General features: G+C 46.3%; 1 protein-coding gene and 1 long non-coding RNA gene across 2 annotated transcripts; both read left to right on the top strand.

The window, feature by feature from the left end:
- The first annotated feature begins 419 nt into the window (after nt 1–419).
- LOC122462915 lies at nt 420–14132 on the top strand. Its single transcript, XR_006285820.1, has 3 exons — nt 420–562; nt 8653–8657; nt 14120–14132. It is a non-coding gene; the product is annotated as an uncharacterized LOC122462915 (long non-coding RNA).
- LOC102930837 (olfactory receptor 14A16-like) lies at nt 5198–6169 on the top strand. Its single transcript, XM_007053859.4, has one exon. The coding sequence runs from the start codon at nt 5213–5215 to the stop codon at nt 6167–6169; it is 957 nt and encodes a 318-aa protein (XP_007053921.3). The 5' UTR covers nt 5198–5212.
- Nucleotides 14133–15484: the final 1352 nt, after the last annotated feature.

The raw sequence follows: 15484 nt of genomic DNA, 5'->3' as shown, positions 1-15484 counted from the left end.
GGGATAATACACATGACTGGAATATTGGTATAGAAGGGTACAGTTGGTCAGGAAGGACAGGCAGGGAAAAACGGAGGAGGTGTTGCCTTATATATTAAAAATGTATACACTTGAACTGAAGTTGAGATGGAAATAGGAGACAGACTTGTTGAAAGTCTCTGGGTAAGGATAAAAGGGGTAAAAAACAAGGGCAATGTCATGGTAGGGGTCTACTACAGACCACCTAACCAGGTAGAAGAGGTGGATGAAGCTTTTTTTAAACAACTAACAAAATCATCCAAAGCACAGGACTTGGTGGTGATGGGGGACTTCAGCTACCCAGACATCTGTTGGGAAAATAACACAGCAGAGCACAGATTATCCAACAAGTTCTTGGAATGCATTGGAGACAATTTTTTATTTCAGAAGGTGGAGAAAGCTACTAGGGGAGAGGCTGTTCTAGATTTGATTTTGACAAATAGGGAGGAACTGGTTGAGAATTTGAAAGTGGAAGGTGTCTTGGGTGAAAGTGATCATGAAATGGTAGAGTTCATGATTCTAAGCAATGGTAGGAGGAAAAACAGTGTTGTGCTTAAAGTACTGCACAGGATCTTTTCAGGGGGAATAAGGCAAAGCACCACATTTATTGGTAATACCTGTATTAATCAATACTCTATCATATGCATGTGGTATATATTACACTCATGCACTCACATACACACACAAGCACACTCCATCTTGTTGTTGTTACCAACTAGTTGCTTCCCTTAACTTCACTGGCCAGGTGAATTAGATGTGGGAGGGGTGGAGCAGGGCTTCTGTCGATCCGGATCGATCCTCCGATGTTGACTTGGAGTCCTCTGCAAGACACCTCATATTTATAGCAGCTTCCCTGTCATGCAAATCTATGCCAAATACGAAATCTGTGTCTGTGTCCATTGGTCCTTTGTGCTGCTTCCTTCTGGGTGTTGTCTTAATGCTGCCACATTTATTTTCAAAGAGGGTATTTTCAAAAGAAGGTGATCGCTTCTAACTCCCAAGGCCTTCAATATGTCTGATCTTCTTTAGTGAGCCCACTTGACAAGTTTTATTGTTCTTGGGTCTGGCTTCCATCTCCTCTCCAACTGTTGCAGCTATCTGGAGGTGCTTGCCTTCCACGCCTTACCCATTCACACCTCGTTCATTCAACAGGTCAATTGATTAACGGGGGGGCGGGAGGGAGAGATCTTATTCTACTTCTAGCAAAAAGACATTTTTAACATTATACCAAGGCTCAATACAAAGTTTTCTATATAAGGATCTGATACAAAGTTGTAGGAAAATAGAGGCATAATACAAAGTCATATGAAAGTTATGTGAAGATGCTTAATGCAGAGATTTATCTACAACAGCACAATAAAGACAATGGATTTCAGGAAGGCAGACTTTTTAGCAAACTCAGGGAGTTGGTAGGTAAAATCCCATGGGAAACAAGTCTAAGGGGAAAAATAATAGAAGACAGTTGGCAGTTTTTCAAAGAGACATTATTAAGGGCACAAGAGCTAACTATCCCATTGTGTACGAAAGATAAGAAGTATGGCAAGAGACTACCCTGGCTTAACCAGGAGATCTTCAATGATCTAAAACTCAAAAAAGAGTCCTACAAAAAGTGAAAACTAGGTCAAATTACAAAGGATGAATATGAACAAATATCACAAGTGTGTAGGGACAAAATTAGAAAGGTCAAGGCACAAAACGAGATCAAACTAGCTGGGGACATAAAGGGTAAAAAGAAAACATTCTACAAATACATTAGAAGCAAGAGGAAGACTAAGGACAGGGTAGGCCCATTACTCAATGAGGGGGGAAAAACAAAAACAGAAAATGTGGAAATGGAGGAGGTGTTCAATGACTTCATTGTTTCAGTTTTCACCAAGAAGGTTGGTGGCGATTGGACGTCTAACATAGTGAATGCAGTGAAAATGAGGTAGGATCAGAGGCTAAGATAGGGAAAGAACAAGTTAAAAATTACTTAGACATATTAGATGTCTTCAAGTGACCAGGGCCTGATGAAATGCATCCTAGAATACTCAAGGAGCTGACTGAGGAGATATCTGAGCCATTAGTGATTATCTTTGAAAAGTCATGGAAGATGGGAGAGATTCCAGAAGACTGGAAAAGGGCAAATATAGTGCCCATCTATAAAAAGGGAAATAAGGATAATCCAGGGAATTACAGACCAGTCAGCTTAAATTCTGTACCCAGAAAGATAAAGGAGCAAATAATTAAGCGATCAATTTGCAAACATCTAGACAATAATGAGGTGATAAGTAACAGTCAGTATGGGTTTGTCAAGAACAAATCCTGTCAAACAACCTGATAGCTTTCTTTGACAGGGTAAAAAGCCGTGTGGATAGGGAAGAATCGATAGATGTGGTATATCTTGACTTTAGTAAGGCTTTTAATACTGTCTCGCATGACCTTCTCATAAACAAACTAGGGAAATACAACCTAGATGGAGCTACTATAAGGTGGGTGCATAACTGGTTGGAAAACTGTTCCCAGAGAGTAGTTATGAGTGGTTCAGTCATGCTGGAGGGGCGTAACGAGTGGGGTCCCACAGGGATCGGTTCTGGGTCTGGTTCTGTTCAATATCTTCATCAATGATTTAGATAATGGCATAGAGAGTACACTTATAAAGTTTGCAGATGATACCAAGCTGGGAGGGGTTGCAAGTGGATAGGGTTATAATTCAAAATTATCTGGACAAACTAGAGAAATGGTCTGAAGTAAATAGGATGAAATTCAATGAGGACAAATGCAAAGTTCTCCACTTAGGAAGGAACAATTAGTTGCACACATACACAATGGCAAATGACTGCCCAGGGAGGAGTACTGTGGAAAGGAATCTGGGAGTCATAGTGGATAACAAGCTAAATATGAGTCAAAAGTGCAACACTGTTACAAAAAAAGCAAATCTCATTCTGAGATGTTTTAGCAGGAGTGTTGTAAGCAAGACATGAGAAGTAATTCTTCTGCTCTACTCTGTGCTGATTAGGCCTCAACTGGAGTAGTGTGTCCAGTTCTGGGCGCCACATTTCAGGAAAGATGTGGACAAATTAGAGAAAGTCCAGAGAAAAGCAACAAAAATTATCAAAGGTCTAGAAAACATGACTTATGAGTGAAGATTGAAAAAAAAAAATGGTTCGTTTAGTCTGGAGAAGAGAAGACTGAGAGGGGACCTGATAACAGTTTTCAAGTACATAAAAGGTTGTTACAAGGAGGAGGGAGAGAAATTGTTCCTCTTAATCTCTGAGGATAGGACAAGAAGCAATGGTTTTAAATTGCAGCAAGGAAGGTTTAGGTTGGACATTAGGAAAAAACTTCCTAACTGTCAGAGTGGTTAAGCACTGGAATAAATTGCCTAGGGAGGTTGTGGTACCTCCTTCATTGGAGATTTTTAAGAGCAGGTTAGACAAACACCTGTCAGGGATAGTCTAGATCAGGGTGGGCAAACTACGGCCAGCGGGCCACATCTGGCCCACGGGACCATCCTGCCCAGCCCCTGAACTCACAGCCAGGGAGGCTAGCCCTGGCCCCTCCCCTGCTGTTCTCCCTCCCCCGCAACCACACTGCTGTGCAGGCAGCGCTCTGGGCGGTGGGGCAGAGCACTCCTGCGGGGGTCCTGGGGGACAGTCAGGGGACAGTGGGCAGAGATTTGGGGGGGCCAGTCAGTGGCCGGGGAACGGGGTGGGGAGGGTTGGATAAGCGTGGGAGTCCCGGGTGACCTGTCAGGGGGTGGGGGTGTGGATAGGGGTCGGGTCAGTTAGGGGACAGGGAACAGGGGGGGTTGGATAGGGGTTGGGGTGCTGGGGGGTTGGTTAGGGGCAGAGGGTCCCAGGGGGCAGTCAGGGGACAAAGAACAGTGGGGGTTGGATTGGGGCTGGGGTCCTGGGGGGGCGATTAGGGGCGGGCGTCTCGGGAGGGGGCGGTCAGGGAACAAGGAGCAGGGGGGTTGGATGGGTCGGGGATTCTGAGGGGGGCAGTCAGGGGGCTGGAAGTGGGAGAGGGCGGATAGGGGCAGGGGTCAGGCTGTTTGAGGAGGCACAGCCTCCCCTACCCTGCCCTCCATACAGTTTTGCAACTACCATGTGGCCCTTGGGCCAAAAAGTTTGCCCACCTCTGGTCTAGATAATACTTAGTCCTGCCATGAGTGCAGGGGACTGGACTAGATGATCTCTCGAGGTCCCTTCCACTTCTATGATTCTATGAGTCTATGAAAGTAAGTTTTCTATTTCAATTAAATATGTTAGAGTATTAATGTACAGGGAAAATTTAATATCAGAAATATGAATTGTCATTAGAACTCTTTGAGACTTTAACTATCAAATTATGCAGACATCTAGAGATCAGATTTTTTTAAAAAAATTTCATCAGAAAAAATTGACTTTTCATTGAGGTTGTGAGAACCAAACAATTTCAGCCTAAATCTGGGCAAACTTTTTGGCCCAAGGGCCACATGGGGGTTGCAAAACTGTATGGAAGGCCGGGCAGGAGAGGCTGTGGTGGAGCCAAGAGCAGAACCCAAGTCTCCTGACTGCCACTGACCTACACAATACAGAGATAAAGTCACAGAGGGAAACAATACAACCTAGCAGTAACTGAGCGACTCTACTAGCCCATCATCGCCCAGAGATGGAAATGCAGCTACAATGTGGTGCCATAAATCAATGTGTAAACAGGCAGCAGGCCATCTGTGTGGTATTGGGGTGGAATCATCACAGACGAGCTGCCATGTGGGACTCCGGATGAGTCTACACCGCATTTCCCAGAAAAGTGGGAATCAGACTGTGTGGGCATTTTAGTTGGTGTCTGTAGCAATAGGGGCACAATGTTGGCTAACATTCTTGGATTTGGGTTGTGTTTTGTTCCATCCTCCATACTGCATTTGATCAAGCCACATATTAGGCCAGATCCTCAGATGGAGTAAACTGACCCCAGCTACATTGACTTTAAGGGAGCGATGCCAATTTACACTCCCGTGATAACGCACCAGAGTTGTGCTCTGGTTGTGAGCAGTGAGGAGCCCTCACTACTCCAGTCAATAGAAGTGATGAATGCTGTGCACCTTTGACATTTACATAATGAGATATTATGGAGAGGGGAATCGGAGTCATTCCCTCTCTCACTATAATCCTGGCCATTTTCCTTGTCTTTCCCTCCACAGGCAGGACACGATGAACTAAGAAAGAAAATGTCCAACCAAACCAACATAACTGAGTTCCTTCTCCTGGGATTCTCTGACATTCGGGAGCTGCAGATTTTGCACTTTGTGGTGTTTCTAGTGCTTTACCTGGCAGTCCTGACAGGGAATCTTCTCATCATCATAGTCATAGCTCTTGACCACCACCTTCACAGCCCCATGTACTTCTTCCTGATGAATTTGTCCATCCTGGACCTTGGTACCATCTCTGTCACCATCCCCAAGTCCATGGCTAATTCCCTCATGAACACCAGGTCCATTTCCTATTCTGGATGTGTTGCCCAAGTCTTTTTCCTCGTCTTCTTTGCTGTAGCCAACTTCGCCTTACTCACCATCATGGCATACGATCGATACGTCGCCATCTGCAAACCACTGCACTATGAGACTATAATGAACAGGAGAGCTTGTGTCCAAATGGCAGCCAGTGCCTGGATCGGTGTAACTATCTATTCTTCACTGCACACCAGGAACACATTTGCAATCTCCTTCTGTGGAGGCAACATGGTGGATCAGTTCTTCTGTGAAATCCCTCAGCTACTTAAGCTCGCCTGCTCTGACACATACCTTGGTGAAGTTGAGGTACTCATCTTGAGTGCATGCTTAGGCTCAAGCTGTTTTGTTTTTTTAATTGTGTCATATACTCAGATCTTGCAAACAGTGCTGAGAATCCCCTCTGAGCAGAGTAGGCATAAAGCCCTATCCACCTGCCTCCCTCACCTCATTGTGGTTTCCTTGTTTGTTTCCACTGGCATCTTTGCATATCTGAAACCCACCTCCAGCTCTCCATCAGGTCTGGATCTCATGGTGGCTGTTCTTTATTCCGTGCTGCCGCCAGTGATGAATCCGATCATCTACAGCATGAGGAACAAGGAAATCAAAGCTTCCCTGAGGAAACTGACTGGGTGGAGATTATTCACAAAGAATAAAATGTCTATATTTCTCTTATGAACATGGTTTTATCTGTGTTTCTTTACAAACACAATCAATTGATGATACTCTGTTATTGTCCCCATAAGAATATGGTGTGTGATTTTTTTATGCAAAATGCTGTATTTATAGTGGTAAATCCACACTTGCTCCACTAAATCAATGGAGTTATTATAGGTTTATATCAGTGTAAGTAAGTTACCCATTAACACGTCTCCAGTCATAGGGAAGGAGGCAGGGGATGGGGTTGTTAGTGGATTACAGATTGTTGTAATAAGCCATAAATCCAGTGTCTCTATTCAGTCCATGATTTTTAGGATCTAGCAAAGTTATGAATTTAAGCTCCCAGGCTCATCCCTTGAAGGTGTTGTGCAAGTTTCCTCTGGGAGAAGGACTGAGAGATCAGATATAGAATGATCACTTTATGAAAAGTGTTCACTCACAGGCAATAGGGTGTTTTTGTCTGTTATCATTTTCCTGTGTGAGTTCTTTCGAGAGCGTAGTGATTGTCTGGTTTCACCCACATAATTGTTATTGAGGCATTTAGTGCACTGGATGAGGCATACCACGTTGTGATAGGCATGTGTAGGACCCATGGATCTTGACAGGTGTTTTGTGGGGGGCGCTGATCATCACAGCAGTGGAGATATGTCTGCAGGTTTTGTATCTGTTGTTCTGGTAAGGTCTGGTGTCGCTTTGAGTTGGTGTGTCCTGGTCTGTGAGGAGCTTGCTTCTGAGGATGAGCTTGGAGAGGTTGGAAGGCTGTTTGAAGGCCAGAACAGGGAGTTCTGGAAGTATTTCTTTCAGGACGTGGTCCCTATTGAGTATGGTTTGTAACTGTCTGATGATACCCTGTGTCGTCAACAGGCCAATTCACCTTGAATGGTCCCTTGAAATATGTGTTAACTACTTACACTAAACAATCTGTTCCAATTTTTATTTAGCTGTAACACCCTGAGTACATTTCCTAGAACTGAAGAAGAGCGCTGTGTAAACTTAAAAGCTTGTCTCTCTCACCAACAGAAGTTGAGGAATAAAAGATCTTACCTCATTCACCTTGTCTCTCTAGTATCCTGGGACCAACATGGCTAAAACACCACTGCATAAATCAATGTTGTGTCATTCTTGCTGTTGTTGAACGGCTTATTTAAGAGGAAGGTTTTGCAATGTTTCCTAAAGACAATCAGACTCTGGATAACAAGGCCAAATTTTGATCCCCATTGAAGTAACTGGAATTTAGCCACTCACTTCAAAGGAATCATGATTTGGTCAATGGTCTGTACACACAAGGATCCAAGTGGGGCTAAAGGCAGCCTGGAGAAAGTGAATGCAACAGACATGTAAGGGTGAGATTCCCATCTCAGCTAAACCAGAGCTAATGCAGAGTAGCTCAATTTGCATCACCAGTTTACTACTGACAAGTTCTTGGACCAAAGACATGGGACTAAGTTCAGTAGTAACATAAACACTGGTGCAAGTTATTTGGCTGGGGTAGTTTTGTTATAATTTCGTGTAAATGGAAAAATGCCATTACATGCTGTCATAAAAATAAAGGGAAGGGTAACCACCTTTCTGTATACAGTGCTATAAAATCCCTCCTGGCCAGAGGCAAAACCTTTCACCTGTAAAGAGTTAAGAAGCTAAGATAACCTCGCTGGCACCTGACCAAAATGACCAATGAGAAGACAAGATACTTTTAAAGCTGGAGGGGGGGAGGAACGAAGGGTCTGTCTGTCTGTCTGTTTGATGCTTTTGCCAGGAACAGATCAGGAATGCAGCTCAGAAACTCTGTAAAGTTAGTAAGTAATCTAGCTAGAAATGCGTTAGATTTCCTTTTGTTAAATGGCGGGTAAAATAGCTGTGCTGAATGGAATGTATATTCCTGTTTTTGTGTCTTTTTGTAACTTAAGGTTTTGCCTAGAGGGATTCTCTATGTTTTGAATCTGATTACCCTGTAAGGTATTTACCATCCTGATTTTACAGAGGTGATTCTTTTATCTTTTCTTTAATTAAAAGTCTTCTTTTAAGAACCTGATTGATTTTTCATTGTTCTTAAGATCCAAGGGTTTGGGTCTGTGTTCACCTGTACAAATTGGTGAGGATTTTTATCAAGCCTTCCCCAGGAAAGGGGGTGTAGGGCTTGGGGGACATTTTGGGGGAAGACGTCTCCAAGTGGGCTCTTTCCCTGTTCTTTGTTTAATACGTTTGGTGATGGCAGCATAGGGTTCAAGGACAAGGCAAAGTTTGTACCTTGGGGAAGTTTTTAACCTAAGCTGGTAAGAATAAGCTGAGGGGGTCTTTCATGCAGGTCCCCCCATCTGTACCCAAGAGTTCAGGGTGGGGAAGGAACTTTGACACATGCACTGATCTGGTATTCCATATGCCATCCAGTGTAAATCTAGTCACCTCCAAACTGAGAAAGGATCTCAGAAGTTGGCCTTTTATTACTATTAGAATACTATCTTTGTGCGTGGTTGTGTACACTACACATACGATAGACAAAGGCAGAGTCTGAGATTAGATAGGCAGAGAGAGAGGACCATTCTTTGTCCTAACACGCAACCTAATTGTGTCATAATGATAGATTTCTCTTTGATTGTGAACTGTTAGATAGATAGATAATGAATAATTTATGGAAATTATTGTGACTCATTTCCTATTCAAGACTATGCCCAGAGCATGATTTTCTTATAAAGATTAATTATTAAACATTTACCAAAGAATTTCTCTGACAGTATCTTACTCCACAGCTCATCTACACAGTTCATCCTAAGTACTCAGCATTTGAACTTTGAGCTGTTTCGACTGGATATATTTTTAACATGCTCTGTTTCCCTTCCCTGAGCGGATCAGTTGAACTGTCACACACAGGTTCCTTAAAAAGGAAGGGGCCAGTCCTCAGCTGGAGTAAATTGTTATATCTCCATTGAAGTCAACAAAGCTCTGAGAATTTACACGACCTCAGGATCTTTTCTAAACACACATGGTTGTGAATTTGAAACTCCCCTCCACTGAATATTCTGCACTAAGGCCCTGATCCAGCAAACCACTTCAGGACGTGCTTAATTTAAACACAGTAGTCCCATTGAAAACTGGAAGTTAATCTCATGCTTAAGTGTTTTGTTGGATTAGGGATAGGGCCAACTGGTCTCAGACTTGCCACTGCTTCAGTTTCTCCCCTTCCCCAATTAAACAAACTGCTACAATTGGTGCATTTAAATTTCTCTCTGCTTCTGGTGTCTGGTTATTGACATAAAATAAAAGTTTATCTCAAAGCCAGTCTCTCAAGGCTGTCTTCTCCAGGCTCACTAGACCATTACACCCATCCTGGACTCCTAATTCCCTCTGTGGGTTTTGTTCCTGCCCTGCAGTGCAGGTCACTCCAGCCAGTCCTCCCCTCTGGCTGCTATGGAGAGCTTCTTCCCAAGTCCTCTCTGACCCTGGGTCCCCTCTGGATCCCCTGCAGGAGACTCCCTGTGCCCTCTTCTAGTCTTTACCCTTGGATCAGGGCATCAGGTCCAGCTCTCTCTGCTCCTCAGATCTCTCTGAGCAGTGGTGCTCTGCCAGACCCATTCCAGACTCTGAGCTTCTCCAGACAGACCTCCCCTGAGTCTGTCCTACTCACTGGTGCCCCTTGCTCTGATGGATCAGGCTCCCTCCCATGATGCCTGGTCACCTGACCCGCCCACAGCCCCAAAATCAAGCCCATCATCTGGGACTGAATAACAGGGCACAGGTGTGGATGAGACCATCTCCCCTTAAAGGGCCAGTCCAACCTAAGACACTGGGATTTTCAACTGGGCCTAAGGTATTTAGGCATCCAATTCCTATTGACTTTCAGTGGGAGTTCTGCACATTAATCCCTGAGGCCCCTTTGAAAATCCCATCTCATTGCTTAAATGTCATTGATTCCAACAACTTTCCTGTCTGCATTGCCGGAATATTCACACAGGGGTCATGAACTCAGCTGAATCAAATTCTCTGAAAAAGTAACATTACGAGTCACCCAGGGATGACTTTGCTGTATTCAGTCAGTTCTTCCAATGATACAGGGTGGAGCTCACTCCAGCTTCTGGCAGAGACAATAACAGGGAGGTCACGTATCGAGCTAGATGGAAATTTTCCAGTGAAACAGAGTTTTGTCCAAAAATGCTGATTCATAGAACTCAAAGAGTCATAGAACTCAGGAACTTTGGGGTTCCATGAACTTTCAGTGAAGCAAAAGCAGGTTGGCCATGGAGCAGTGCCTGACTGCCAAGCTGGGGAGCCCGCTCTCTCAGGGTCCATGGCTTCAGGGCAGTGCTTCCAGGCTCCCCACCACAGAGTTGGGAGACTGAAAGCCCTGGGATCCCTGTCTCTGAGTGTGGCTCAGAAGCAGGGAGCCTGGGAATGCTGAGGACCTGTCTCGAGCCAGGGCTCTCAGGGCTTCCAAGCTCCCTACCCTGGACCTGGGAGCCTGTAATTCCTGGGATGGGCTCCCAGGTCAGTGGCTCTAGGGCTTCCTCGCCTTGTGGGCTGTAAGTGGGATTCTGGGACCTGGTGTGTCAGTTGCGTTAGACACCCCACTGATGCATGGAGCAGAGAGGGATCAACACTGACAAGGGTGTGCACTGAGAAAGGATGTAGTGCCAATGTCCACATCATCAGTGCTATGGGGTATTATCAGGAGGGGATTCCTGTCAATAAATAATTACACAGGCATTGGAGCAGGGGACTGAACCTTGGGTCTGCCACCTCCCAGGGGAGTGCTCTAACTACCAGGCTAGAGAGTCATTCTCGCGCTTGCTTTCTCTCTGTCCCAGTGACTCTTTACCTCTTTATCCAAAGTGGAACAGCTTTAACAGGACAGATTGAGGGCGCCCCATATCAGAATATCCTACAGCCCAGTGGTTAGAGCACTCACCTGAGAGGTAGCAGATCCCTCTTCAAATCCCTTTTCCTCATCAGGCAGAGGAGGGATTTGAACCAGGGATCTCCCATATCCCAGGTGAGTACCCTAACCACTGGTCTGACAGTTATGAGGGAGGGGTTCCTCCTTGTTGCAAAAAAATACCATATATGCCTGACCCTAGGAGAGGGTTCCCAATTGTGGATCATAAGCCAAGATGGACGCCTCCTGCCTGCCTGGACTGAGGCACCTTACACTGCAACAGGGGCACAGCTTAGCCCACACCCTTCTGGTTGGCATCTCACATTGGCTAACTTAGGTGCCTCTGGGCCCCGCATGCTGGCTTGTGTGGATCCCGTTGTTAGGCACCTGTTTCTCCCTTCACTGAATAGGGAGCCTGGGCCACTAACTGAGGCTTTGTCAATGCCAATGATTTTAGAACATGGAAGGGCCAGATTTTTAAAGGTATGTAGGTGCCTGGTGGGATTTTCAAAAGCAGGAGTTTGGGGGCTGAGACAGATCAATTTGTTCACACAGCTCAATTTGCTTCCCAGTTGGGTATAAGTTAAAGGTTATTCCATTTGCTGGATATCTGACAGTCCATGGTAGCTGAGCACCTTTGAAAATTAAGCCCCTTTGAAAATGCCAGCTGAAGGCTTTGAGAAGTAGAAATTTACCCAGCCTCAAAATTTACAGTTGGCCACTCTTTCATCATTGGCCAAACAAAAACAACAGAAACAACCAGGCCTGAGCTTTGGAGTGTTCAACGCCTAGCCTTGCATTCATTGCTGCCTGCACAGGGACCATTCACCCCCTAGGCCACTAGTGGCAATGTTTTGGCACAAGCATCTAAGCGTATGTCTACACTACGAAATTAGGTTGAATTTATAGAAGTCGGTTTTGTAGAAAGCATTTTTATACAGTCAATTGTGTGTGTCCCCACACAAATGCTCTAAGTGCCTGTAGTCAGCGGAGTGTGTCCACAGTACCGAGGCAACCGTCGACTTCCGGAGCGTTGCACTGTGGGTAGCTATCCCACAGTTCCCGCAGTCTCTGCTGCCCATTTGAATTCTGGGTAGAAATCCCAGTGCCTGATGGGGCTAAAACATTGCCGCGGGTGGTTCTGGGTACATATTGTCAGGCCCCGCTTCCCTCCCTCCTTCCGTGAAAGCAAGGGCAGACAATCGTTTTGCTCCTCTTTTCTTGAGTTATCTGTGCAGACGCCATACCACGGCAAGCATGGAGCCCGCTCAGGTAACCATCACTGTATGTCTCCTGGGTGCTGGCAGACGTGGTACTGCATTGCTACACAGCAGCAGCTTATTGCCTTTTGGCAGCAGACAGTGCGTGTGACTGGTAGCCATTGTCGACGTAGTTCAGGGTGCTCTTTTAACCGACCTTGATGAGGTCAGGGGCGCCTGGGCAAACATGGGAGTGACTCAGCGAGGTCGTTTCCCTTTTAAGTTTTGTCTCATGGCGATTGAGTCCTACCAGCAGTGCACTGTCTTTTAATCAGCAGCCAGCAGAAGACGACGGCCAGCAGTCATACTGCACAGTCTTCTGCCAAGCACCCAGGAGATGATGATGGCTAGCGGTCATGCTGCACAGTCTGCTGCCAAGCACCCAGGAGATGACGATGGCTAGTGGTCATACTGCACAGTCTTCTGCCGAGCACCCAGGAGATGATGATGGCTAGCGGTCATGCTGCACAGTCTGCTGCCAGCAAGATGTATAAAGATAGATGAAGGGGCTCAAAACAAGAAATAGACCAGATTTGTTTTGTATTCATTTTCTCCTCCCTCCCTCTGTGAAATCAATGGACTGCTAAACCCAGTTTTGAGTTCTATCCTTGAGGTTTTAAGTTCTGACCTTGAGGGGGCCATTCAGTTTCTCGCAAAGCCACCCCCTTTGTTGATTTTAATTCCCTGTAAGCCAACCCTGTAAGCCATGTCATCAGTCACCCCCTCCCTTCATCGGGGCAACTGCAGACAATCGTTCCGCGCCTTTTTTCTGTGCAGACGCCATACCACGGCAAGCATGGAGCCCGCTCAGATCACTTTGGCAATTAGGAGCACATTAAACACCACATGCATTATCCAGCAGTATATGCAGCACCAGAACCTGGCAAAGCGAAAGCGGGCGAGGAGGCGACATCAGCGCGGTGATGAGAGTCATGAGGACATGGACACAGACTTCTCTCAAAGCACGGGCCCTGGCAGCGTGGGCAAAACTTTAAAACTTATTGAATGCCAGCCTTCTGTTGCTTGGGCAATCCTCTGGGATGGAATGGCTGGGTGGCCGGAGGCCCCCCCACCGCATTCTTGGGCGTCTGGGTGAGGAGCTATGAAACTTGGGGAGAAGGGCAGTTGGTTACACAGGGGCTGTAGCGGTGGTCTGTGCTCCTCTGCCTTTCCTGCACCTCAACCATATGCTGGAGCATATTAGTTTGATCCTCCAGCAGCCTCAGCATTGAATCCTGCCTCCTCTCATCATGCTACCACCACCTTTCAGCTTCAGACCTCTCTTCAGCCCACCACTTACTCTCTTCAGCCCGCTATCTCTCCTCCTGGTCGTTTTGTGCTTTCCTGCACTCTGACATTGTCTGCCTCCACGCACTCGTCTGTGCTCTGTCAGTGTGGGAGGACAGCATGAGCTCAGAGAACATTTCATCGCGAGTGCGTTTTTTTCACCGTCTAATCTTCGCTAGCCTCTGGGAAGAAGAAGATCCTGTGATCCTTGAAACATATGCAGCTGGTGGAGAAAAAAAAAGGGACAGTGGTATTTAAAAAGACACATTTTATAGAACAATGGGTACACTCTTTCACGGTAAACCTTGCTGTTAACATTACATACATAGCACATGTGCTTTCATTCCAAGGTCGCATTTTGCCTCCCCCCACCGCGTGGCTACCCCCTCAACCCTCCCCCCTCCCAGTGGCTAACAGCGGGGAACATTTCTGTTCAGCCACAGGCAAACAGCCCAGCAGGAACGGGCACCTCTGAGTGTCCCCTGAAGAAAAGCACCCTATTTCAACCAGGTGACCATGAATGATATCTCACTCTCCTGAGGATAACACAGAGAGATAAAGAATGGATGTTGTTTGAACGCCAGCAAACATACACTGCGATGCTTTGTTGTACAATGATTCCCGAGTGCGTGCTACTGGCCTGGAGTGGTAAAGTGTCCTACCATGGAGGACGCAATAAGGCTGCCCTCCCCAGAAACCTTTTGCAAAGGCTTTGGGAGTACATCCAGGAGAGCCGCGAATGCCAGGGCAAATTAATCCTTTCACAATCTTGCTTTTAAACTATGTATAGTATTTTAAAAGGTACACTCACCGGAGGTCCCTTCTCCGCCTGCTGGGTCCAGGAGGCAGCCTTGGGTGAGTTTGGGGGGTACTGGCTCCAGGTTCAGGGTGAGAAACAGTTCCTGGCTGTCGGGAAAACCGGTTTCTCCGCTTGCTTGCTGTGTGCTATCTACAACCTCATCATCATCATCGTCTTCTTCGTCGCCAAAACCTGCTTCCGTGTTGCCTCCATCTCCATTGAAGGAGTCAAACAACATGGCTGGGGTAGTGCTGGCTGAACCCCCTAAAATGGCATGCAGCTCATCATAGAAGCGGCATGTTTGGGGCTCTGACCCGGAGTGGCCGTTCGCCTCTCTGGTTTTCTGGTAGGCTTGCCTCAGCTCCTTAAGTTTCATGCGGCACTGCTTCGGGTCCCTGTTATGACATCTGTCCTTCATGCCCTGGGAGATTTTGACAAAGGTTTTGGCATTTCGAAAACTGGAACGGAGTTCTGATAGCACGGATTCCTCTCCCCATACAGTGATCAGATCCCGTACCTCCCGTTCAGTCCATGCTGGAGCTCTTTTGCGATTCTGGGACTCCGACATGGTCACCTCTGCTGACGAGCTCTACATGGTCACCTGCAGCTTGCCACGCTGGCCAAACAGGAAATGAGATTCAAAAGTTTGCGGTTCTTTTCCTGTCTACCTGGCCACTGCATCTGAGTTGAGAGTGCTGTCCAGAGTGGTCACAATGGAGCACTCTGGGATAGCTCCCGGAGGCCAATACCATCGAATTGTGTCCACAGAACCCCAAATTCGACCCAGCAAGGCCGATTTAAGCGCTAATCCACTTGTCAGGGGTGGAGTAAGGAAATCGATTTTAAGAGCCCTTTAAGTCGAAAAAAGGGCTTCATTGTGTGGACGGGTGCAGGTTTACATCGATTTAACACTGCTAAATTCGACCTAAAGTCCTAGTGTAGACCAGGGCTAAGCTGTATGAACTGGATTGGGGATCTGTGTGCAGTTCATAAGAACGGCCATACTGGGTCAGATCAATGGTCCATCTAGCCCAGTATCCTGTCTCTCATAGCAGCCAGTGCCAGACGCTTCAGAGGGAATGAACAGAACAGGCAATCATTGAGTGATCCATTCCCTGATG

The sequence above is a fragment of the Chelonia mydas genome, chromosome 14 (assembly GCF_015237465.2).
Source record: "Chelonia mydas isolate rCheMyd1 chromosome 14, rCheMyd1.pri.v2, whole genome shotgun sequence".
Lineage (NCBI taxonomy): Eukaryota > Metazoa > Chordata > Testudines > Cheloniidae > Chelonia > Chelonia mydas.
The sequence above is the reverse complement of the archived record's forward strand: the minus strand, read 5'-3'. Positions and strand labels throughout refer to the sequence as shown.